The sequence below is a fragment of the Grus americana genome, chromosome 1 (assembly GCF_028858705.1).
Source record: "Grus americana isolate bGruAme1 chromosome 1, bGruAme1.mat, whole genome shotgun sequence".
Taxonomy (NCBI): Eukaryota; Metazoa; Chordata; class Aves; order Gruiformes; family Gruidae; genus Grus; species Grus americana.
In genome coordinates, this window is record NC_072852.1 from 81,953,453 (window position 1) to 81,978,424 (window position 24,972).

The window sequence follows — 24,972 nt, forward strand, 5'->3', positions numbered from 1 at the left end:
AGATAAGCATTGGGATGTTTTAGCCAGCAAGTTTGTGAAATCTCCATCCTTAGAGGTTTTCAAGGTCTGACTGGACAAGAATCTGAACAATCTCATCTAAATTCAGTGTTGATCTTGCGTGTAGCAGGAGGTTCAACTAGATGACCTCCAGAGGTCCCTTCCAACCTGAACTGATTGTGTGATTTTGTGCTTTAAATACTTGGGTCATAAACTTGGAAAAATAAATAGTCCACTCCCACTCACTAAAGTCATAACTCAAATGCAGAGGATACTCCCCAGGCTGAATTATTTTGAATATTTTACTCTAGTCTGGCCTACCTCATTGCCAGCAAAAGGACATTAGCAATTAAGGGCAGGGCCAGGAATGCCTGAACCAAAAATCTGATTAATACAGTATTTGAAATGTTACACTAGCCAGAATATCAGTTACTGTAAACTTAAATTGCTGTTGTATGGAATTTAATGTTTTTGGTGATTTTTTTAAAATACATCTGCCTTATTAGAATAGGAGCTAATAATATGCAACATATCTATGTTCTGGGTGAGGTTTTACAGTAAGCAAAATATAGTCATTCAGAATGTGGAACTGCATGACTAGTTCGTGAAGATACACAACAAGCGAGAAGGTGGTCTTATAAAATCTGTGTATCGGTGATCTGGGTACCTTTTTCTGGACTGTGGGAGGTGCTTCATTCTAGTTGGAACTTTTTCTGATGTTAGGCAACAAACCCTGTACTTCAGAAACAATAGTAGAACTATTGTATCTTAAAATAAGGGAGAAGTTAGTTCTCCTGCTTTCTTGGTTTACTTTTTTGTTGTCTCTGGCGAAAGTGTACATTATGTCTCTTTGGATTGTGTGTTGTTTTTTCCCTACATGCTTAGATTATTTATGAATTTCTCAGGTATATAAAATAAATAACCAACCATTTAATCTTCAAGTTTACAATTTGATAGCAATTCTCTGGATGCAAGGAAAATGTTGGAGTAAGTTGCAGATACAGTTTGCATTATGGGTTGGGCAACGTGGTCTAACTGATAAATGTTTGATTTTTATTTCATAAATCCCTTCTCTCTTGAGCAACAAGGTCAAGAAAAGCTTGTCTGGCAGATCTTCAGCTGAGCAAGCCTTTATAAGGCTTTGTTGTCATCGTCTTCAGTACCTGTTTTTCTTGTCATTCGTATTATCCCAAACTCCTTGATTTGATGCTCAGTTTCCTAAACTGCTGTTCATTTTGTCTTCTGATGTAAATTCTTGTCACCCTTCTAATGGAACAATACAACAGCTTGATGAAAAGATGATTATTTGTGTTTCTGGTTGTCCTGCAAGTTCTGTCATCATTGTTCAACTTGCACATCATACCCTTTATCCATTGTCTTCAGGAAACAAACAAAAAAGCATTTGTAGCCCTGAATAAATATAGCAACCACTTTGTGCTGGAGCTGCTTTGCTTGTACTTTGGGAAAACAGCTGTTGATCAGCTGCTTTTCAGATAGCATGTCTCACTTGGAATGTTTTTAGTGTTCCAAAATGTACTTACAAATCGGAACAGGAGTTAAGATTGGAAGAAGTATTATCACCATTGTTTGCTTCCTGAGCCTTGTATCAAGAGGCAAAGAAAATAGTTCAGATACTGAAAATGAAAAGAAGATTCAAATATAAAGATGTAACTTATTTGTTTCTCGTAAATAGGATTGTTTACATTACACTTCAACTTGTTTTCTTCCTTATTTTTGCAGTATAGAAAATAATTTGTTCTTTTATTACCTTGGAAACATTCCAAAAGTTATGTTAATCTTAGAGTCTTTACGTACAATGATGCTGTGAATTGTTACTTTATATCTTCTGGAATTAAATCTTAGAAAGTTTTTATTCATGCTTAAGTGGAATTTCTGCCTGCATGCTTTTGAAGCTATTGGACTGAGTATCAAGTTTCTTTGTAGTCATCTTGGGTTTTTAAATATACATGAAAAGACTAAAGCTATCCTCTAGGAATGTGCTATCATTATGTGTTATGAATACCGCAACTCTGAAAATTCAGTATGCATTATTTCAATTAGTTTTATTTCTAAAACATAGGTTGATGACTTCTCAAAGGTTAACAAAGCTGCAGATGGAAATGTTACCAATTTTTGGCACAGAAGGTATCTTTAGTTCAGTTATAGCTTTGTTAATGTAAATGATGGTTTTGACTACTATTCACTGTTCGGTTTGAAGTTTCATATGTTTCAAACTAGGAATAAAAGGTTGTATCCAGAATAAATATTGGAAAACAGCATATATGCTGTAGAGAACTGTAGGCAATGGGTCCTTTGAAAGAGTTCACCTGTGATAAGTCCATAAATATGCAGCACTCCACTATTGTTTGCTTTGTAATACAATAGCAAGTTCTTTTTACTACTTTCTGTGGAAAAGTTTTGAGGAAAACCAAGTAGCCTCATGACTAATAGTAGATTAGCACTTGGTAAATATGACTGTGGTTCACAGAATGGTTGAGGTTGGAAGTGACCTCTGGAGGTCATCTACTCTAACCTCCCTGCCCAAGTAGGGCTACCTAGCCAGTTGCCCAGGACCATGTCCAGATGGCTTTTGAACGTCTCCAAGAAGGGAGACTCCACTACCTCTCTGGACAACCTGTGCCAGTGCTTGATTACCCTCCCAGTAAAAAAGTGTTTCCTGATGTTCAGATGGAGCCTCGTGTGTCCTGGCACTGGGCACCACTGAAGAGAGCCTGGCTCCGTCCTCTTTGCGCCCTCCATTCAGGTGTGTGTATATATATATACACATATATATATACACATTGATAAGATCCCCCGGAGCCTTCTCTTCTCCAGGCTAAACAGTCCCAACTCTTTCAGTCTCTCCTCATGTGAAAGATACTCCAGTCCTGTCATCATCCTTGTGACCCTTTGTTGGACTCTCTCCAGTGTGTCCATGTGTTTTTTTGTACTGGGGAGCCCAGAGCTTGACACAGTTATCCAGGTGTGGGCTCACCAGTGCTGAGTAGAGGGGAAGGATCACATCCCTTGACCTGGGGCCAATACTTGCCTAATGCGGCCTAGGATATCATTGGCCTTCTTTGTGGTGAAGGCACATTGCTGGCTTATGTTCAACTTCTTGTCCACTGAGACATCTCAGGTCCTTTTCTGCAAAGCTGCTTTCCAGCTGTGCAGCTCCCCGCATATACTGGTGCATGGTGTTGTTCCTCCCCAGGTGCAGGACTTTGCACTTGTTGATCTTTACAAAATTCCTGCCTGCTGAGTCCCTCTGGATGGCAGCTTGACCCTCTGGCATATCAGCCACTCTTCGCAGTTCTGTGCCATTTGCAAACTTTCTGAGGGTATACTCTGCTCCATCATCCAGTTCATTAATGAAGTTATTAAACAGCGTCAGACCCAACATTTCACCCTGGGGTACACTGCTAGTTTCTGGCCTCCAGGTATAGACTTCATGCCACTGATTGCCCCCCTCTGGGCCTGGTGGTTCAGCCAGTTTTCAGTCCACCTCACTTTCTGCTTATCCAGCCTGCACATTAACAGCTTCTCTATGAGGATCTTACAGGAGACAGTGTCAAAGGCCTTACTGGAGTTTGGCTATACAGTGTTCATTGCTCTCATCTCATCTACCAAGCCAGTCACTTCACCATAGAAGATGATCAGGTTTTCAAGCATGCCTTCCCTTGGTGAAGCTATGCTGGCTACTCCTGGTGACTTTCTTGTCCTTCCTGTGCCTGGAGATTGTTTCCAGGGTTAGCTGCTCCATCACCTTCCCAGTTATTTAGGTGAGGCTGATCAGCCTGTAGTTCCTTGGGTCTGTCTTTCTGCTCTTTTTGAAGATAGGAGTGACATTTTCTTACGTCCAGTCCACAAGCACTTCTCTCAATCTCCGTGATCAGTCTAAGAGTATCGAGAGGGGCCTTGCAGTGACATCAGCCTGCTCCCTCAGCACTTGTGGGTGCATCCCATCAGGCCTCATGGACTTAATTATGTCCAGTTTGCTTAAGCGTTTCTTGACCTGATCCTCCTCCACTAAGGGTAAGTTGTCCTTGCTCTAGATTTCCCCTGGTGTCTGGGATTCCTGAAGGCTGGTCTTGCTAGTAAAGACATTCAGTACCTCAGCCTTTTCCGTATCCTGTGTGACCACATCCACCATCTCTTTCAGCAGTGGGCCCATATTTTCCCTAGCCTGCCTTCTGTCATCTCTACTTATAGAAGCCCTTCTTGTTGTCTTTGACATCCCCTGCCAGATTCAATTCCAGCTGGGGTTTGGCTTTCCTAACCTCTTCCCTGCATACTGGGACAATGTCTCTGTATTCCTCCTGGGTTACATGCCCTTGCTTCCAACCTGTGTATGCTTCCTGGTTTTTTTTGAGTTTTGCTAGGAGCTCCTTGTATATCCATGCAGGCCTCCTGGCAGTTTTGCTTGACTTCCTACTCATTGGGTTAACCTAATCTTCTGCAGTCTTTTTTTGTCCTTTTGCAGGCTGCAGGTCAGTTTCCTATCTAGAGAAAGAAGAAAAACTCTCCTTGTGTAGTTTTTTCATACATATTTATGGATAGTAATACAGTATACTATAGTGGAGAAATAAATACTAATATATTTATAAATACTTGTAGTATATAAAATTGTTCAGGGTATTAAACCTTCAGTATCAGTAGGTATGGATCACAGCTGGCAACCTTTCCAAGTTAATATTTTGTTCTTTATGAACAGTGGTGGAATTTAATTTAATCTGAAGACTGATGCTCTTGAGGTAAGACATGAGAATGTCCTAATGAAAATAAGAAATCCTTTCATGCTTACCATGTTGTTTAATGGAAGCATTCTCTTTTGTCAGCTTCCCTGGGATTGTTCTCCTGTTTGCTGCTCTTCACTTCCTTTTGCTCTTACGTCCCATCATTTAGATTATGTTGGGAAGTAGGAAAGCATCAGTGGCATAAGATGCCCTGGTGCAGTTGTAGCTCTATCCAAAAGAAGTAACTATCCATATACTGTTTTAGAAACCTGAAGGCAGTCAGAGAAGACTTCCTGAGCCAAATGTACAGTGCTGTTTACTGTATCATACACATTTGCTAGCAAAATGTTTATTAATACTAAGAAAACTTTGTATTAACTCATATGCAGAACAATCTGTTAGTTAACTCTTGCTTTTCTTATTTAATGTCCTCCTCAGTGGAGCGTCTCTGTATTTACATTCTGTAGAATAAATGAGCAGATGTAAGATGTAGTTGTTCTTCACACACAATATTCATGTCTTAAATGTGATGGGGTAGAGATCCATGTTATACACTGCAAGTACTTGAAGAGTTTAGTTACATGTGGTATGGGAACTGTAATTATGTTTCAGTTTTGGGCATGTACAGGCTCTTCCATACTATTTCCTTTAGATAGCTTTTCACATTTAATCAGTCATAATGTCTCCCAGCAGGCTGGTCCATTCACACTCACTCAGCTCTGGCTCAGCTCAGTTCTAACTCAGCAGGAAATGTCCTCATCACTGTATTAGGAAGTTGCTCATGAAAGTTTGTTCACTATCTCACTTCATTATTCACTTCATAGTCTTCTGTTGTTGTATGCTCCAGGTAACAATGGCATTTACTTGTATAAAATAAATGATAGTATCTCCTTGGTTCCTGTAGTGAGCTTACGGTTGGACATACTGTATGTTCTTTTGGTTATACAGGTAAATCTGAAATCTTTCTTTCCTTCCTATAATAATGTTTGTCCTTATCTTTAGGTTCTCAGCTGTGTCTTTCACCAGGTTGTTGGTGATAAGACCAAAGTAAAAATACTTGCTTTGCTATATAGACCTGGAGACAATCCCATGTCTTAGTTCTGGAGAGCTCATGTTCTTAGTTCACATGAACAGAAATAGTGATAATCTGTATTTTATATACAATAGCACACTCTAGTGTGTATATTAATTAGCCATTATCAACTGATTCACATCATGTTTAACTCAATTTTTCAGTGATATAGTTCTATTGTGTTCAGTAATGTTTTTTTTCTCTATACTTGGGTGAATTGGAGGAAATTTATATCTTCAAATGAGAAGTTATCAGTTTCTTAATGGAATCATTATGATACTAAATGTTATTTATTATTTTTTACAATGGTACTTTGAAAGGAAAAAAAAGAGGTGATAATTTTTGTGGAGAGGAAAATCTTGATGTAATGGAAGAATTGAGTCCACTACGAAGTAGTAGTAATTGTATACAGCAAAACTATGTAAGATGGATTCGAAATTTGTCTTCTAATTTAGTTGCCTGCAGGGAACTACAGTTTGCCTTTTTACATTAGCACAGAAATTAGGTGGGAAAAGAGTACATTGCTATCTAAGATGCTGACTCGGACTTGCAGCTAATTTTGAAGATACCACAGCCTTACAGAAGATAGGTAGTTAGCATCAACTTAGATAACCGACTTGCATGTTATATACAATAATATGTATATTACTATATATTAGCAATATAAGACTCTTAACAGGTGTTACAGAAACATTTGTACAGTTAAAATGCAGGTGCTTTGTGTTAACTTACTATTTTATTGGCACGTTTTTCCTGACTTTTTTTTTAAAGAGGGTTTATGAATAAGTAATGTAAACTGTAAAAATCACATACCAGTTTGCCCCAAAAATACAGGATTTTAAGGATCACATTTTGTTATTTGTGAAAGTGGGCAAAAATTTGGGATCTTCTCCTGAATTGATTTTATTTCTTCTATCACTTTTTCCCCACATATAAATGAGATCTCATAGTGCTTCTTTAGAGTACTGGCTTTTGCTTTATCTGTGTATTACTGCTCTGATCTTTTTTAATTTTAGAAGTAGTGATTATTGATAACCTATTAAACAAGAGGAAGAATTAAATTAAATTTCTTTTGCTCTGACTGCAACAGAAAAATCGGTGGGGAAAAAAATACCTGTGGAGAAAATACTGTAAGTTTAATAGGCATGATATAAATTCATTTCTTCAGTTATTTTAAAAACTTTGCTGTTTTTTCCATGTTAGTTATGCCCACTATAGAACTGGGATTGTGAAATTATTATGATGTTTACTGTTGTGGGCTGATTATAATCAAAAGATACTTTGATATGTAGCCATTTGTTTCCTTTTCAGATGACTGTGTTTTGGTGGCCCTAATTTGCATCTTTTTTTGATGCTAGTTTTGGTATGTGTGAGGAGCACTGACACAAAATAATTTTTCTAAGCATCTACTTTTGATAATGAGAGGAATTGTGGTTTTGTTCCCTTCTTGTGTATGTGACATGTACAGGCATGTCAGAGTAGGTGGTTAGTAGTGAATTTGTGCAGAGTCTGTGGGTGGCATGTACTTTTCCCCAACAATTCAAGACAGTCTGCCTCTTAAAAAGTTAGCAGGAAAATTTATCAACTTAAGTGTAAGTAAATACATGAAATAAAATAAGTTTTAAGTCTTTACTTTCTCTTCTTCCCCTGTCAGATCTCACAAATCCTCATATTGCAGATCTTACATAGTACTCTGAGCAGTGTTACCCTTACGCTGCCCAGTATGCAGAAACACGTGCCCTGCATTTTTGTGGAAATGTTGGATGTTAACAAAGAACCCTGCTTAAACTGTTTATGCTAACAATGGTTCACTTAGACTGAAATGATTTAGAAAGCAATTCAGCTAAAAGATCTAAAAGAAGTGCTAATGCAATTGGCAGGCATTGACAAGCAGCTGGATGGTGGGTGGTGAATAACCTTTTCTGCTGTCATAGCCACTTCAGAAGGCTTCTCTGCCCAGCGGCATGCTTGGGAACCACAGCTCTCAGAAGCTCACCAGGCATTTGGATCCATCTGCCTCTAGACTGGTTTGATTCACAGGGGCCTAACAAAAGAAAAGGAGAGTCTGGAGTCACTTGGATTTTAGGTTGTAAGAAAATTTTCAAAGTTCTATCCCATTTTCTCATCCTTATCATTCAAGTTTTATTTAATATACTTCTGAAGGTCATAAATTGTTCGCAATGACATGATTCCTCGTAAGAGTAACAAAATGGAAAAAATTCAAACACTGATAACCATTGAGCAATGAATTGCCTGTTCCATACTGGGTCCACATTGAATGCCTCATGCTTTCTGGAATTATCGCCAAGATTTTGATCACAAAATAAAATAACCCCCTCAATTTGCCAAGTTTATGTTTAATTACTGTCAGTGTTCTGATGTGAGATTCTGTCCATCACAAGGCACAAGGGGAGAGGGTGAAAGTCCTCTGGAGATGTTTTTACCTAAATTTCAAACTTCTCAACTCATGTTTGATTCCGTTCTTAAAATCATTTATTAAATAAAGGAAGGGAACAACAATGTTCTTTAAAACAACCTCTCTGAAGTCATTGAAACCATGCAGGAGAATTCTACAAGAGCTAGAAAACACAAAATTTTTCTCTCTTTGATAGGAAATCTGAATATTACATTTTAATTTCTGGTTTACACCATTCAGACCTTTTCATAGAGTTTCCCTTTTCTTCCCTACAGTCAGAGTAATAATTCTAAGAGTAGTTATGTCAATTCATTAAACTCATTTTCCTATAGAAAATACACATTTTAATGAGGGTTTGTGAAAAACTGGCATGAGGGTTGCTCATCAAATGAGTGTACTGCTGTTCCTGGAATGTTTCTGTTGTGTTTGTAGCCAAGTCATGAAACTTGGGAACTCTTGATGTTATCTTCATTGTTAGACAGTAAATCAATGCATACATTTCCAAAATGTGTTACTTAGTGACTTTGGGTCTTCTCCTTATGGTATTACCAGGACCAAGCAGTGTTCCTTTGAGTGTATCTGTAAGATTTTGAAACAGTGTTTCACAGACTTTCAGAAGAAAAGGCCAACCATCCCAGAATTGAAATACACCCTTACAAGTTAAAAGAAATAAACTTGCAGGCCTGCTGTCTTAGCTGAAAAATCTTGAAAATAGACACAGAAAAAAGGCAGTCTAGTGCTCGTTAGACTGGATGAAACCCTTACTTGGAGAGAACATTGCAATGTAACCTTAAACTTTTTGTCTTGTGTGCTTGTAATAATGGCCTTTCATTCTCTCTTCTACCTCTGTTGTAGAAATTGATTGCTAGACCTGACTTAAGCAAAACTGATGCTAATGAAACATTAGTTCTTTACTAATGACTCTTTTCCTTTAGGAAGTATTTTAAGAACGTACATACTCTAAAATGTGTTGAATGGAGTCTTCGTGTTGGTAGTTCTACCTTGATGTTGATGCTTCAACTTGTTTTATCAGTCGTAAGAGGACAAACTGCATTTTTTGCTTTGTGTCTTGATTTGCCTGGTAATGCTAGTGAGAGGCACTGTACTTTTTACCAGAATTAAATATGTTGCTTCCTCAGTCAACACACCTGATCCACTATGTCTCATTGTTGCGTTCGAGATAGTTCTGACAGATCTTAGATGGAAATCTTACTGTTTTAACTCTTCTCGTTTAAAGGCTTTTGTCAACATGGAATGCTTTCTTTTCAGTTTTAGTTTTGTTGTTTTGTTTGTTTGTTTTCAACCACAATAATTAATGACTATTACCTTCCTCTTCCTATATAATTCTTTTCTCATATTTGTGAATCCAGGATATGCTACTATAATAATTACATTTTTTCTCATTTTTTCCCCCTATGTTCACTTTTCAAAGGGAACATATTTGTTAATAATTTGTGAAGTTTTGGAGTTAAGCACTGGATCATATTTTTCCTCCTTATACCAGTTCTGTAGTTTTGTACTGTACAAATATTTCTAGCTCAGTGCTTTTTTTTTTAGATGTATAACATCTAGCTTGAAATAGTTTGTGGGGTCACTGATACCTGTGTATCACAATGTGATTAAACTGATGAACTGATGTACCCAGATGTTGTGCATTGTTACCTGATGTAGTAGTTTATTTACACATCAAAATATTTACATCTCAATTCTGCTTCATATCAGTTGTTCTTGCAGAGCTTCACACACACACACACACACACACACAAAAAGTTCTATTCAGGAAAATCTGAATGTCTTACTACACTTGGGCCAATGATCAGAAGTTTGTATAGCTATAGTTTCAAACTTTTTGCTAAGATGGCTCTTTCAGGAGAAAGGAACAGAATGGCAGAGCAGAAACCTCTAATCAAATGCAGAGTTACAGACTGATTAATTTATTTTTAATGGTGTTATGTGGCCTTTCATAATAAAATTGAACATGCTTTGTTAGACACGAGGTTTTGCTTATTTGAAACATACAGGTCTTGGAAAACATAGCATTGTATGTATTAATTTCAACTTGAGTTCCATCCAAAAAGCAATAAATATGTAGTGTAAGTTGTGTATGGTTTTGTCCTGTAATCACTGCCAGGTAACATTTATGATCAATGTCTTTCTGCTTTCTGCACCAGTTTTCCAAGGTCATGTAAAGCACCTATGACCTGCTGCACTAGCTAATTTAGGAACAAATCCCTGAAGCAAAGAATGAGGGAGGAGAGAAAGTTTGTCATCTTCTTACTAATTGGTGATTTGAAAAAGTGGTGCTGCTCATTGATATGCTGATGAGAATCTAATGAGGTGGTCACATTGCAGACTCAGATAGAAAACCACAAGCAAGCATTTTTATGTAAAGGCAAAAAATATTAAACTGTTCCTGTCCGTGTTATTTTTACATAAAATAAAACTAAACAGTAGAGCTTTATTTGAAAAACATATTCAGGATGTCTTATGCAAGAATGCTTTTCTGGCAACCTTAAGAATAAAAAAAAAAGGTATGTACTGAGTAGGAGAAAGGTGTGGTCTTCTGAGGAAGCTGAATCTGATACTAGTCCATTTCAACATTTTTATTAATACAGGTGGTTAATAACAGTTACTAGGAGAGTGATTTGGAAGTCCTGCCATCCACAGGTATATCAAGAAATCAGAAAAATCAGAGTAACAAAGAAAACTTAAAAAAAATTGGACAACCATTTAGAATTATCTGGGAACTAATAAAATAGAATTAAGAAATAAAGAAAGTAAGGTTTAATACTAGTACCAACTTGAACTGAGCACATATATAATATCTAAAGAGCCAAGATATGTGCATTTCTTCATGAATACCAAATATGAGGAAAATAATTGATCTTTACTCTCCTAATTAAAATTGTTATGTTGGGTGCCTATGTTTATATATAATCTTTCTATGTTTTTGTACAGGAAAAGCATAAGCAGGAGTTAGAAGACATGAGAAAAGCTGGACATGAAGCCTTGAGTATTATTGTTGAAGAATTCAAGGTAAATGAGTTGCCAAGATAACACAATTTCCATATAATATTGTTGTAATAATATGTACTACAGGCAGTCTTCTTTAGTACTGTTTATTCTGGTTGCCCAACCTCTTTCACTTCAAGACTCTCTTCTGTTACTTCCAATTTAGACTGTTTGGCCTGAAATTTTGCATGACATGTTTTCTCACTCTGCACTTTGGGAAACTTAAGATGATGTAGGTTAGCCATTTTCAGTAATGAAACTTAAAACCAGAACAAAACAAAAATGCTCAATCAGTTGCGGTTAACTTCAGATTTGATTATTTATCACAGATCCACATTTTGGACCTCTTCAGTCTCAACAAACTGCACTTGTAGGAAAGCAGCCTCATAGAGTAATTCAGTAGATTTTTATCTACATAGCACTAAAAGAATGAGTTAAAGATGAAATAAGACTGAATCTGTAATTTTTCTCTCATGTTGTTCCTAGTTCCTCTCAGCTGGTAAGATGAAAGAACTGGATGTTACCAGGGAGGATAAATCTGTGTCTTTTCTACTGTTATGGAAACTTTCTAGTAAGAAATGCGCAGAGGACAAAAACTGAAACAAGTTAGAAGAAGGAGTAGGTAAAGCTAAGAATTCTAACTAGACTTAAAGAGGTAAAGAAGATCTGACAGAGGAAAAAAACCTGATAGTGGGAAATGGAAAACAAGGCTGTTCTTGAGAACAAGAAGGGAGACATATGAGACCTTGTAGGCAGCTGTGAGCTAGGAACACAAATCTGACAATGTAGTTAGTGAAGGGGAAATGCAAATTGTAATTGCTCAGAAATGGTGATTTATGACCAAGGAACTATCTGGCATGAAGGGCAAGGAGGCCCAACCGCAGAATGGTTTAAACTCGCTGGAAGCAGGAGTGCGAGAGGCAGAAGAACGCGATGTAAGGGAGTGAGGTTTGCTTTACTAATGAGATAAGAAGTGTCACAACATTGTCTTGTAGCAAACAGAGCTGATGCTGGGGGATGAACTGAACACTGAGCTAAGGTGCCCCATGCCAGTGCTCACGTGATCAGTGCTGGCGCAAGTCTATATAAGGAATTGTCTCACATTGCATCTTTGCAGACTCCTTGTAGAGCTGCTTATGGAGGTAGGACTGTCCAATCCATTGTTCACTAAATCTTTTTATGTTAAAGCACAAGCATGTTTAATTTGCCTCAAGGGGTATGATAAAAAGTCCCCAGTATTAGTTAGGGTTGGAATGGAACAGGCAAGGTACAAAGGATAGGATAGAGGTGGGGTCTTGTGATTCAGGTAATAAAAGTGCAGGTAATAAAAGTGATTGGTGACAGCCAATGTGGCTTCATGAAGAGCAAATCGTGCCTAACAAATTTGGTGGCCTTTTATGATGGGGTTACAGTGTTGGTGGACAAGGGAAGAGTGACAGATGTCATCTACCTGGACTTGGGCAAAGCATATGACACTGTCCTGCATGACGTCCTTGTGTCTAAATTGGAGAGACATGGATTCAATGGATGGACCACTGGGTGGATAAGGAACTGGCTGGACGGTTGCACTCAAAGAGTTGTGGTCAACAGCTCAATGTCCAAGTGGAGAACAGTGACAAGTGGCATTCCTCAGGGGCCGGTACTGGGACCGGCACCGTTCAACATCTTTGTCAACGGCATGGACAGTGGGATCGAGTGCACCCTCAGCAAGTTTGCCAATGACACCAAGCTGTGTGGTGTGGTCGACACGCTGGAGGGAAGGGTTGCCATCCAGAGGGACCTTGACAGGCTGGAGAGGTGTGCCCATGCGAACCGCATGAAGTTCAACAAGGCCAAGCGCAAGGTCCTGCATGTGGGTTGGCGCAGTGCCAAGCACAACTACAGGCTGGGTGGAGAATGGATTGAAAGCAGCCCCGAAGGAAAAGGACTTGGGGGTATTGGTTGATGAGAAGCTCAACATGAGCCGGCAGTGTGCGCTTGCAGCCCAGAAAGCCAACCGTGTCCTGGGCTGCATCAAAAGAGGTGTGACCAGCAGGTTGAGGGAGGTGATCCTGCCCCTCTACTCCTCTCTTGTGAGACCCCACCTGGAGTACTGCATCCAGCTCTGGGGTCCCCAGTACAGGAGAAACATGGAGCTGTTGGAGCGAGTCCAGAGGAGGGCCACGAAGATGATCAGAGGTAGAAATTCTTTGCTGTGCAGGTGGTGAGGCACTTGAAAAGGTTGCCCAGAGAGGTGGTGGCAGCCCCCTCCCTGGGAGTGTTGAAGGCCGGGTTAGATGGGGCTTTGGGCAACCTGGTCTAGTGGAGGGTGTCCCTGCCTGTAGCAGGGGGGTTGGAACTAGATGATCTTTGAGGTCCCTTCCAACCTGAACCATTCTATGATTCTGTGATAATAAGCCGAAAGCTTGAGTCTAGGACCTGCTGGTCAAGAAGTCTGCAATACTTTGTTAGGGTAGGCAGGTTGTTTGGTTGGTTTTTGGTAAATACCAAAAACTTAGTTACAACGTATGTTTCTTTCTGATGTGTCAGGATTTGCAGCTCCAGGAGAGCCATGTGTGCCATTCCAAGTCTGCTGCAAATTTTGGGATCTTAATGTTATGCAAAACTTTTTTCTTTTTTTTTTCTTTTTTTTTTTTTTAAACTAGGTTCTATGGGGCTTGTAGACTGTTCCTCACATGCAAGTAAGGTAGGCCTATGAAGTTCCAAGTCTGAGAGCCGCTACTGTGTAGAGGACCTGATGATGCTTTCAGGACCCTTCTGCTTGAAGGAAGCCCGTGTTATAGGCTGCAGAAAAGTATAAAGTAATTCTAGTCATCGTAGATGTTTACAACAACTCAAAATAAGAAAGCCTTTTAATAATTTTGTTAATAACTGGTATCAGTGTTGTAGCTAATACTGAAATTGAACTATCTCTAGAAATATGTCTGTCTCTATCAATACAACTTATAGTAATTCCATCTAAAGGAAACCTATTCCAGAAAAAAGTTTCAAAAGTTTTTATTCCTGTGAAAAGTTAAGCATGGCCACTGGTGATGTCACATTTCTCCACACCTCTTTCATTTCACTTCTGGAGCAGAATTGTGTTTCTTTTCCCTTACTACTTTGGGGACCACTTCTATTGAACAGTTCTCAAGTGGCAATTTTCTTTGGACTGTCCCACTTTGGATGTGCCATTGAACATGTTGCATATCAGCATTTTTCATTTCTGTTTTGTGCCAGATGTGTATAAAATATCTGGCTGTTTCTTTGTGAACTTATATTTTGAAAAACCCCGTGAGATACTGGTAATTGCTATACTTAAGTTTCCTCCTTTTTATTTCTGAAAATATAAACAAATTGTGAAATACAACAATTTTATAGTATTAAATGAAAATTCTATATGTTTTCTAGATATAATTTTCTACCATTTTAATGCCTTTGTGTGAGCTAAAGGAGAATTTTGCATGGATGATATTATCCTTTTTTAAGGAATAATTTCTTCATGTATAGTTGGGTAAAGGTATATACTCATGACGTTACTGATTTTTGAAAACTATTTTAGCAGTCAAGAGCAACTGGGAAGATCTAATATGCCATCGGGAAAAGAAGATTTATGTTTATCATTTTCTATGATTTGCACAATATATTAGAGATTTAATTGAATACTGTGATTCTAAGCAATATGTATATTTAGCACATTATTTCTCGTAGACTGTTTATATTCAAGTTATAAAAAGACATTCTTTAATACCAGGGAACCATGGCATGAATATACTTCATAGAAGTCTTCCTGTTGCCTCATGTGGTTAGTTGCCATATTTTGGTCAATGAGATCACAGTACTCTGAGGAGAAATAACATCAGATATGCCAGCCTCTGAGTAAAATACTGCAACCTTGTCTGCAAACATGCAGCGAGTTATTCTTCAAGGTAGCAGAAAAAAATCAAAAAAAGTTTCCTAGGTTTTAAAAAATCAAGCTTCTTTTTGGTTGTTTGTTTATAGCTTAAATACCTTTTTCGTAACCCTTTACCATGTACTTAAAAAAAAAAAAAAGGACTAACAGTGGCTCATCAGAGAATTCAGGCAAAACCGTTCTGTACTTTTATTTGAGAAAATAATCTCATGGATTCTCTTAAAATGTTAATTCATGGTTAATATTTCAATATGGAATAGGGTTAAGATTTTTTTTTTCTTTAGTAAATGAGTCAAATATGGTTTTGTAATTATAAAAGTAATATTTTATCTTTTGAGAACTTTTTAACTACTCATATCTTTAGGAATTTATTATATTTATCAGACATGTTAGCAGTTAGTAGTCAGATAACCAAATAAGGAGTCCTACGGATAGCATTTGTTAAGAATGTAAAGTAAATCTGATTAGTCCTTGACTAATTCATTGACTTTCTTAATTGACTTATGATTAACCATGCTTAATTTTGTGCTGAAATATGTCATCTTTAGGATTAAGACTGTTGCACTAATACATATCATTTATTTGTAAAAATGATTTCCGTGTTCAGTAGATTTTGTAAGTACTATCTATTCCCAAATTATCTTGTGTGGAAATTCACCTAAGCAAGTTTACTGAATTTTTTAAAAGGCATAGGAAGGAAAATCTTTCTTGTGGTGAATACAGTCCTATTTTGCATGCCTTGTGTTTTAATAAAATGAACTGCTGCAGATTATTCCAGTCAAGTGCTTGCTTATGGCCCAAATTAGGTTCTGTTGCAGTCATGACTGTTGGAATTATGACTAATCCTCTCTGATAGCAGCCAATTATAATTTTGTAATGCCACTCCAAGCAGAGTTGTAGCATGAGTGTAATGCCTGACATTGGTTAAGGGTAACTATGTAAAAATATGAAGGATTCATCATTAGCCCAAGAAAATAATCCCCAGAATCCCTCAAGCCCCAAATCCTTTAAATTAGGTATTGAAATTCTGGGTTGAACAACACTAGAAAAGAGTTGATTACTTGCTTTTTCTGTATTCCTGGCATAGATAAATCTTTCCTACTCATAGAGTTGTTAAAGTGCCTTTCTTTGGCATATGAGGAAAAAGATAGTTGCCATTTTCTCACTACTGTCTGACAGGTTGCCAAGTTAATAACCAAAAGCTCACTTTTTTCTTACATTTAGAGCTAGTTATTACTCCTCACGGACTTACTGCAGCAGACTTTTTTTGTTGTTGTATCTTTTTATGCTTGAAAATGGGTTACACTTTCTGATAATCACCCTCCTGTATTCTGGTGAATTACTTGTTGTAAAAGGGACAATATTTCTCCACATTGATCTTTCATTAGTACATCATCCCTCGGCAGACCAGACACTCAAGTTTAAGACCAAACCCTCTCAATTCCTACCCTTGTTGTGACTGGTCCTTTTTAATATGGCAACAGTGTCAAAAAGGGATCTTACACAAGAAGTCAAATACTGAATGATCTAATTTCAAGGATCTGAATACACTGAAGCCCTTAGAATTATTGCAGTTGTCTTTGGAATATTAGCTTGCCAAACGTGCTGGGAAATCTATTAACAGAGATAATTGGACACTTTGTACCAAAAACCCTCAAAAACCTTGGCCATTGTTAAGCATCTCACATTCTTAGCCTCCTTTCAACAAATAAACCATCTACAACATCGTCACAAAATATGTATTAAAAAACATGGGAAAACAAGTTAAAAATGAACTTAGTGTTCTGTGTAAGCCAAGTTTCCCCTTCTCATGTTTACATAATTTTGTTTAATTTCTGTCTTTCATGTCATTATTTTTTTAAACTTTTATCCCTGGTAATTAACTACGGTAAAGAAAAGTAAATGTAGGTCTTGGAAATGATGCTTGTGGGATCATGTCATGTTTTAAGATATTTACCACAAGCAACATAAGGATTTTTCCTCTGCTTGTTTAATCAAGCTTTTGTTCTGAAATTGTCAAAGTTCTGTAAATAGATGAGTTGAGATTTTTAATCTGTTTTGTTTATGTTTCTCACCATATCAAATATGCTCTAATGTAAGCTTTAAAGAATATGAGGTTACAGGCAGGTGTATTTATTTGATGGTAGTTATTTACTTAGATTATTTTATGCAATTATTAGTCTTCTGAAAGACAGCTTGCATGAATCAGATGTGTTTCCTTTTATGGAAATTAACTTCATGATTCAAAGTCCTTTCTAGCCCTTCCTGCAGTGAAGGTTTTGTCTTTCAGATTTCAGTGTTAGGGGGTTAGGTTTTTTCAGCTTTCCAGAATGTAAGAACAGACAGATTTGCAAAGTATGGGATATGTGGGGGCCATCAGATTGTCTTTCAAAAACTTTTGTGTCAATGATAGACCTCTGAAGTGAAAGGTTACCCTCTAATAAACAAAGGAAAATTTAAAAGATTTCATTACAAAAGTGAATCTTAAAGAAGAGTTGATGGCTAGAAAAGGAGAGATTCCTTGTAATTGTTACAGTATTGGAGTACTCATGTACAGCAGTGATGCTACTATAAAAATCTTTCTACAGAATTCTGATAAAAGCAAGGTACAATCAAGTCTCAATCTTCCAAAGATATGGCTATCAAAATTATTTCATTATTGATTAAAGCATCTTGATATTTTAAAAGTAATTGTAAAAATTACAGGATACCTCTCCCTCCCTTTTTAGTAAGGATGACTTTTTATATGTGGTTCTTACTATAGAACAATAATTACAGTGTTAAATATTATAATAATTGAAAGGTTTGATTAAGAGTGATTTTGCAGTTTGTTTCTAGCAGAAGTCTGGGAGAGCAACGTTTTGTGGAAAATAAATCATTTAAACTCACATGCCAGTAAAACTGAGATATCTAGATAACTGAGCATCGTATTCAAACTGTAAGTTTGTTGATCATTACTGGTGCAGTTGAAAATGAAAGTGAAGTTGTTACACCACTTTACAAAAAACACGTTGGTCTATTCTTGTATTTGATGCAAATGTTTTTTACATTATGTCTCTGAAACACCTGACTAAAATTCAGTTCACGCTGTAAACAGGACAGTGGTTAGTGAAACCATGAAGTTTCTTCATACGCTGATGCACATCAAAATGTTTTGACCTTTTGTAAAGAATAACTTGTGAGAAGAATTTTCCACAGGAAATACTTATTTACTTGATATGTAAAATTTCACAGCATGAGCTCTGTTTAAAGTTTTGGTAGCATGCTATGAGTATGAGTGGAAACAATTCAGGAAATGCAACCCAACATTTTGGTTTATTTCATTTAGAACCTACTTCAATGTACATTGCAAGTTGACTCTGGCCTAAGTAGGAGTTTGATTGCTTTCATTTTGGTTAATACTCACTTGTACCAAAACCCCCTTTATTCCATAGCACCTAAATGGACATGTTTTATTTTCACTTAAAGGGAGGCTCACCTGAAAATAGCCTGATCATGAAAATATGCAGTGTCTTAGGCTGAAGTGGATAGGTTGGAATCTGTTGAAAAAGACATTTTCAAAAATCTTTTAAATAGTATTCTTTATATAGTATGTGTACTAGCTAATATCTGACTTATAACACAACCAGTCAAATAGTATGTTTTATAGAGTTAATGTATCTTCTCCAAGGGTCAGGAAAGAGTTTTGATTGTGTCCTCTTCTCTGTTTTTTCATTCACCAGTTGGTTAATTTTATTATGCCCTTAAATGAAGTAGTAGAAATTAATTAGTGGTGGAGACGGGATGCTGAATTAGATGAATCATTGTTTAATGCTATGAAGCATGGAAATTCTTATGTACTATTGCTGAAATTAATGCTGGTGTTTAATGTAGTTCATATGTTTGAAGTAATGTGTTTACTTTTCACTAGATAACTTTATTTTAAAGATGACTTGTTTTGGCCATCCTGACTCAGCAATTTTGAAGTAGAAAAGATGTTTGATGTACTGGCTTGTATTTAGTTACTTAAGTAAGCTAAAGATGCTTGAGCAGGGAAAAGAAACCGAAGAGGATGTTCTTTTGGATTGATTAAGGGTTTTGAGGCAGTGCTTTTAAGTAACATTATAGAACATAATGCATTATCCTGTACATCATGATGCATGTTTCATACTCATGTTTCATGGGATTTGATTTAACATTTTCAAACACTTCTCACATCTGAGAAGTCTGGTTTTTGCACAAATCAGAATTGCTTTTATACTGTTTTTCAGAAGAGATGAGAGGGGATAATAAACTTTACTCTGTTTTTCCTTCTGCTTTTTTTTTATTCCTGACTAGATTTTTTTTCTCCCATAAAAAGAGGGAGTTCAGACAAAGAGATTTGGCAATTTGTTACTGTTAGGGAATTTGGGACGAATTTGGGGCTAACAGTCTATACTTTGGGTATATAATTCAAGAAGGATTCTCATAAATTCTAGCTTTCGGCCATACAATAAATCGTGTTCTGGGCGAGCAGCTGTGGTTTTTCTGTTACCAGTAGAATTAAGACAGTATGCACTAGGGCTGAGTGAATAGGTTTATATTAAAAGTGGGCTGTAGTATCTGTGCTATGGTTTTGGCAAAATCTTAATCATTGCACTTTTGCCTTTCCAAGGATGACGACAAATTTTAGAAAGCATCTAGTACTCTATACATAACACAACTTGTAGAAATACAGAATAAAATTCTGTGATTATTTGTATTTTCTGGTATTTGAACTTTTCTTAGATTGGGTACAGTACAGTTTTTTTCAGTCTGTAGTCTGTATGCAGTGATGCAGTTCTGTAATGTTCCCGCAGTACATGTAGTATGTTGTCAATTACATTCCAGGATTACTTAATTCTCTGACCATGTCTTGCTAAAACATATAATAATTAAGATGTGTATTCCCTTAAGGACACCCCAGAGTTCTTATGGATAAAGATCTTATTATGATGTTTGGATCTAGTTTCAATTTGGGGTCTTCCAAAATTATTCTAATGTATGAATCTTAAAGCTAAGGTTAGCTCTTTATCTGAGCTCAAACGGGTTTGGACTAATTTACTTAGTTAAGTTTTGTTTTGGTAAAATTCCAGTTTATAAAATTGAGATTGATTTAAATATACTGTCACTTAAATGTGTGAAAGTTTTGATAATGGTTTGAGGAAGTAATGGTTTCTGTGATTTTTATAACCCATCATGTGTAAAACTAAAATGGATATGAAGACTCTTTAGAGAACTTGTTCTTAAGGGGTTTCATTCTCTTTGTGCTGTCAAAAGCCACCAGGCATTTTTGGTTAGTGAAGGAAAAGTAGGATCAATTTTCTGATAGCTTTTTTGGGTTAGGAGAGAGATGAGAAAGGAGGAAAGAAGCGGGATTTCTTGAATGGTTTGGAACTGTTTCTGATAGTTTAAGCTTGAGAAGACGACTTGCTTTGCCTTCATTGTCATCTACAAGTCCTGTTATTTGGAGCATTCATTTGGAGCAGCCACACTGTATATAGTTACTGTTAAATGTGAGCATGCATGTTACTCCTTAACTTTCCTGTTAACAATGTGAATTTGTTCTTTAAAAACCTCCCCGAAGTTGTTCATGTATATATGTGTAGAAACAATGAACAGAAAACATAAGACAGTTTGGTGATGGCATGTAACGTGCATTGGGAATATGAGTTATTTCTAAGTGGCAAAATAGCAAGTACAAGACAGAGCCTTTTCCAAATGAGTTATGACATTTAAACTATCTTATCGTACAACTAAACCACACAGTTTGCAGACACCAGAACATGTTCTGCTCCCCCTCCTCCCCAAGGATCTACAAGGTTCTAGCACATTCTGCAAATCTGCTACTATTTTGTTATTCCTTGCACCTAGCCTAGTAAAGGCTGCTTTACTAACAAGAATCCAGAGATATGAATATTAGAATAAGAACTACAATCAACAAATCTTTGAAACTTTAGAATATAGAAAATTTAGCTTCATCTGTAGTGGTTCTCTGCCCTGTTCTCTGGGAAAGGAAAATCAGGACTGAGGCAGAGTGCAGACTCCTAATTTTCCTTTTCAGATAAATTCCACTGGGCTTAGTCCTGATGAGAGGACCATATAGTTATTTCTTTCCTTTCTTTTTTGAAAGAAAGAAAATACAACTATACATCAGACTGTAATCAATGTGATACCTGATAGATTTTTTGGAAAGGGACCTAACATTTTGGTATTCCATATCTGACTCTGATAGTTTCTTGCCACTTCTTTGAGTCATCTTAAGTTCCTATACTGAAACTGAGGACACCAAGCTAGATTGTTAAAATACAAGGTACACAAGGGAAAGTGTAGGGTCCTACACCTAGGGAGGAATAACCCCATGCACCAGTACAGGTTAGGGGTTGACCTGCTGGGAAGCAACTCTGCAAAGAAGGATCTGGGAGTCCTGGTGGACAACAAGCTCTTCATGAGCCAGCAATGTGCCCTCATGGCCAAGGCCAATGGTATCCTGGGGTGCATTAAGAAGAATGTGGCCAGCAGGTCGAGGGATTATCCTCCCCCTCTACTCTGCCCTGGTGAGGCAACATCTGGATTTCTGTGTCCAGTTCTGGGCTCTCCAGTTTAAGACAGACACGGAACTACTGGAGAGAGTACAGCGGAGGGCTCCAAGGATGATTAGGGGACTGGAGCATCTCTCATGTGAGGAAAGGCTGAGAGAGCTGGGACTGTTTATCCTGGAGAAGAGAACACTGAGAGGGGATCTCATCAATACTTATAAAGCATGGATGTCAAGAGGATGGGGCCAGACTGTTTTCAGTGGTGCCCAGTGACAGGACAAAGGGCAATGGGCACAAACTGGGACACAGGAAGTTCCATCTGAACATGAGGAAAAACTTCTTCACTTTTGAGGGTGACTGAGCACTGGAACAGGCTGCCCAGAGAGGTTGTGGAGTCTCCTTCTCTGGAGATACTCAAAACCCTCCTGGATGCAATCCTGTGCAACCTGCTCTAGGTGTACCTGCTTTAGCAGGGGGGTTGGACTAGATGATCTCCAGAGGTCCCTTCCAACCCCTACAGTTCTGTGATTCTTGTCCCAGTTTTTTTTGACCAAATAAAACCCACTGGATACCTTGTCAGTGTAAGTTTTGAAAGTAATTCTGGGTTTAGAGGAATTAAATATAAATCTGTTAATTTGGCACCCTTTTCTTCCCCTAATAACTTTCTCAGTGCTACTTTCTACTATCATTTTCTTTTTCTGATCTACAAACCAAAACAGCTATAGATTAAAGTCTGAATCTTAAAACTTGACTGAATTTTAGCTTTGATTAGCTAAGAAGATTATGCCAAGTTAAAAGTTAATTATAACTGAACTAAAACTGGTAAACCAGTGTCAGTGTAGACATCATACTATGTTCAGTTTTGGGCCCCTAACTGTAAGAAAGGCATTGAGGTGCTGGAGCACATCCAAAGAAGAGCAGGGAGGCTGGTGAAGGGTCTATGGGTAGTCTTACGAGTAGCGGCTGAGGGAGCTGAGGTTGTTTAGCCTGCAGAAAAGGAGGCTGAAGGGAGACCTTATGGCTCTCTACACCTACCTGAAAGGAGGTTGGAGCCAGGTGGGGGTTGGTCTCTTCTCCCAAGTAACAAGTGATGGGACAAGAGGAAATGGCCTCAGGTTGTGCCAGGGGAGGTTTAGATTGGATATTAGGAAAAAATTATTTTCCAAAAGGGTTGTCAATCATTGGAACAGGCTGCCCAGGGAAGTGGTGGAGTCACCATCCCTGGAGGTATTTAAGAGACTTGTAGATATGGTGCTTAGGGAGATGGTTTAGTGGGGGACTTGGCAGTGCTAGGTTAGCGGTTGGACTTGATTATCTTAAAGGTCTTTTCCAACCTAACAAACTCTATGATTCTATGATTGATTCTTGGTTTTCTCAGTTAATTTTTTTGCCCAGTTTAGTGATGGTAAAAGTGTAATATGAAGTACGGGGAAGAAGAAAATGTTAAAAGGCCATGTATGTATGTTTGTCTGATTACTTGGAACTGTGGTGATGTTTTTAGTTTTGCTTTCAGGAGTCAGAGGAAATATGTTACTATTCTTATTTTATTATACCTGAATATACTTTATTAATTTAGTACATAAGCCTTTTAAATTCTGTCTTTGATTAGTGGAAAAGCATCAGTTTAAATGATGATGTACTTACGATAATAACTGTGGTTATGCAGCCACTATAGCAGCTGCAGTTTGTTCTTATATTCATGCATGGCTTTGTATTTGAATTTTAAGAAAACCGTTTAAAATAGTTGTTTATCTAAGGTACCACAGACTTTTAACATGTTTCCTGATACAACAACTTACTTAGGGGTTGGGAGGCAGAAGATTTTTGAAATTACAAATGGGAAAAGAAGATCTAGTAACTCCCTAAAAAAATACGGCTGTTTATTTGGCTCTAGTGAAGACCTAAAAGGTAACTTCAATTTTAGTTAAAGGCATATGTACTTAAGGCTTGTGAAGTATGTTGTGCTGGGTGGGGGGTGGGGAAGGGGAGGAAAAAACCAAGAAGCAGGAAGGACAAATTGATAACTGTAAAGAAATCCTGAAAATCCAAACCAACCGCTTCCTCTATGACTGTAACAATTGTAGACTGAGGCAACAACTGTGATAGGAGTGTAGAAACAGATTGACATAAAAACTGACACCTCTTGCCATCACAGTCCTGAAACTGGCTGTTGGTACAGGATGACCCTTGCCACTCTGTCAAGGAAGTTCATTGCACAATATATAGAAGGAGAAATTAATTACCAAGAGCACCCATATTGAAGTCCTACCCTTTGACTTCATGCAACAGATGCCATAGGCTACATTCTGCTGTAACATTACTTGAAATGATTCAATGAGCTATTAAAATGAGACTGATTCAAGAATGCCACTTTGATAGTAGGTCAGTGGCCACAGATTTATGGAACATCAGCCCACCAGGATAATTATGTAATTAATTAAGAAAGTGATATTTCAGCAGTGATAAGTAGTTGTCCAGAATAGCAGTTAGTCAAAAGACTTTTAGTGTCATTGTACTGAAGGAAGTATGTAACTATAAGACTGAGAGATGCCTTTCATCAAGTAACTAAAGGTATGTTTTAGTTTAGTAAATTAGTTAATTAGTAAATTAGTTTTTTAATTAGCAATTTAAGTAGTTGATTATCTTGAAATCTGCAAAAGTTTTAGATGGATATCATGCATCTCTGCTGTATTTACCCCATCAAGAAACCTTAAATGGTGGTTGTGATCGGACAAAGGAGAAAATTACCTCATCTTTTAACTTCATGTGTTCATTTTTTTTGTCTTTTTTACAGTCTTGGAAAGACATTGTTTTATGACATCTTTATGTTCGTATTTACTTTTTATAGTCATCTGGAGCCAGGCAGATGTAGGATATATGCAATGAACATAGGAGAGTCCTAGGCAACAACTACACATTAGATTAAAAGTAAAGGAGATTGTCAAGTTTGGCTTTTATTTTATTTTAAAAATTGTCTTATTTCTGATAATTTATTAAATATGGGACATGAGTTTAATTGTAAATGAAGAATAATGAAAGAATTTATTGGGCAAGATACATTTGTCTAGCCATGCCAATTCTCTATGACACTTATCTCTTCATACATCATAAGAATAGACTTTCTGTTTTATAGAAGTGCTGCATCTGACAGTACTGACAATTATGATCAGTCCTGAGCATAAAAATTTTCTCATGAGAATAAAAACATTCTACACTTTAAAATAAATCGGAGCTCAGCATTCTGTTTTGATTGTAGGGATATCTTAAAACCATAAGGTTCTGTGAATCTTCAGATTCTTCTTGAAAGGGGA

General features: G+C 37.3%; 1 protein-coding gene across 11 annotated transcripts in view; it reads left to right on the forward strand.

Annotated features, from left to right (window-relative positions):
- CCDC91 (coiled-coil domain containing 91) overlaps positions 1-24,972 on the forward strand; it is a 149,673-nt gene that overhangs the window by 54,093 nt on the left and 70,608 nt on the right. For all 11 annotated transcript variants that reach the window (XM_054813419.1, XM_054813414.1, XM_054813422.1 and 8 more), the window contains one exon: positions 11,180-11,257. In XM_054813419.1, coding sequence (XP_054669394.1) covers positions 11,180-11,257 — 78 coding nt within the window. The remainder of the gene's footprint in view (positions 1-11,179; positions 11,258-24,972) is intronic.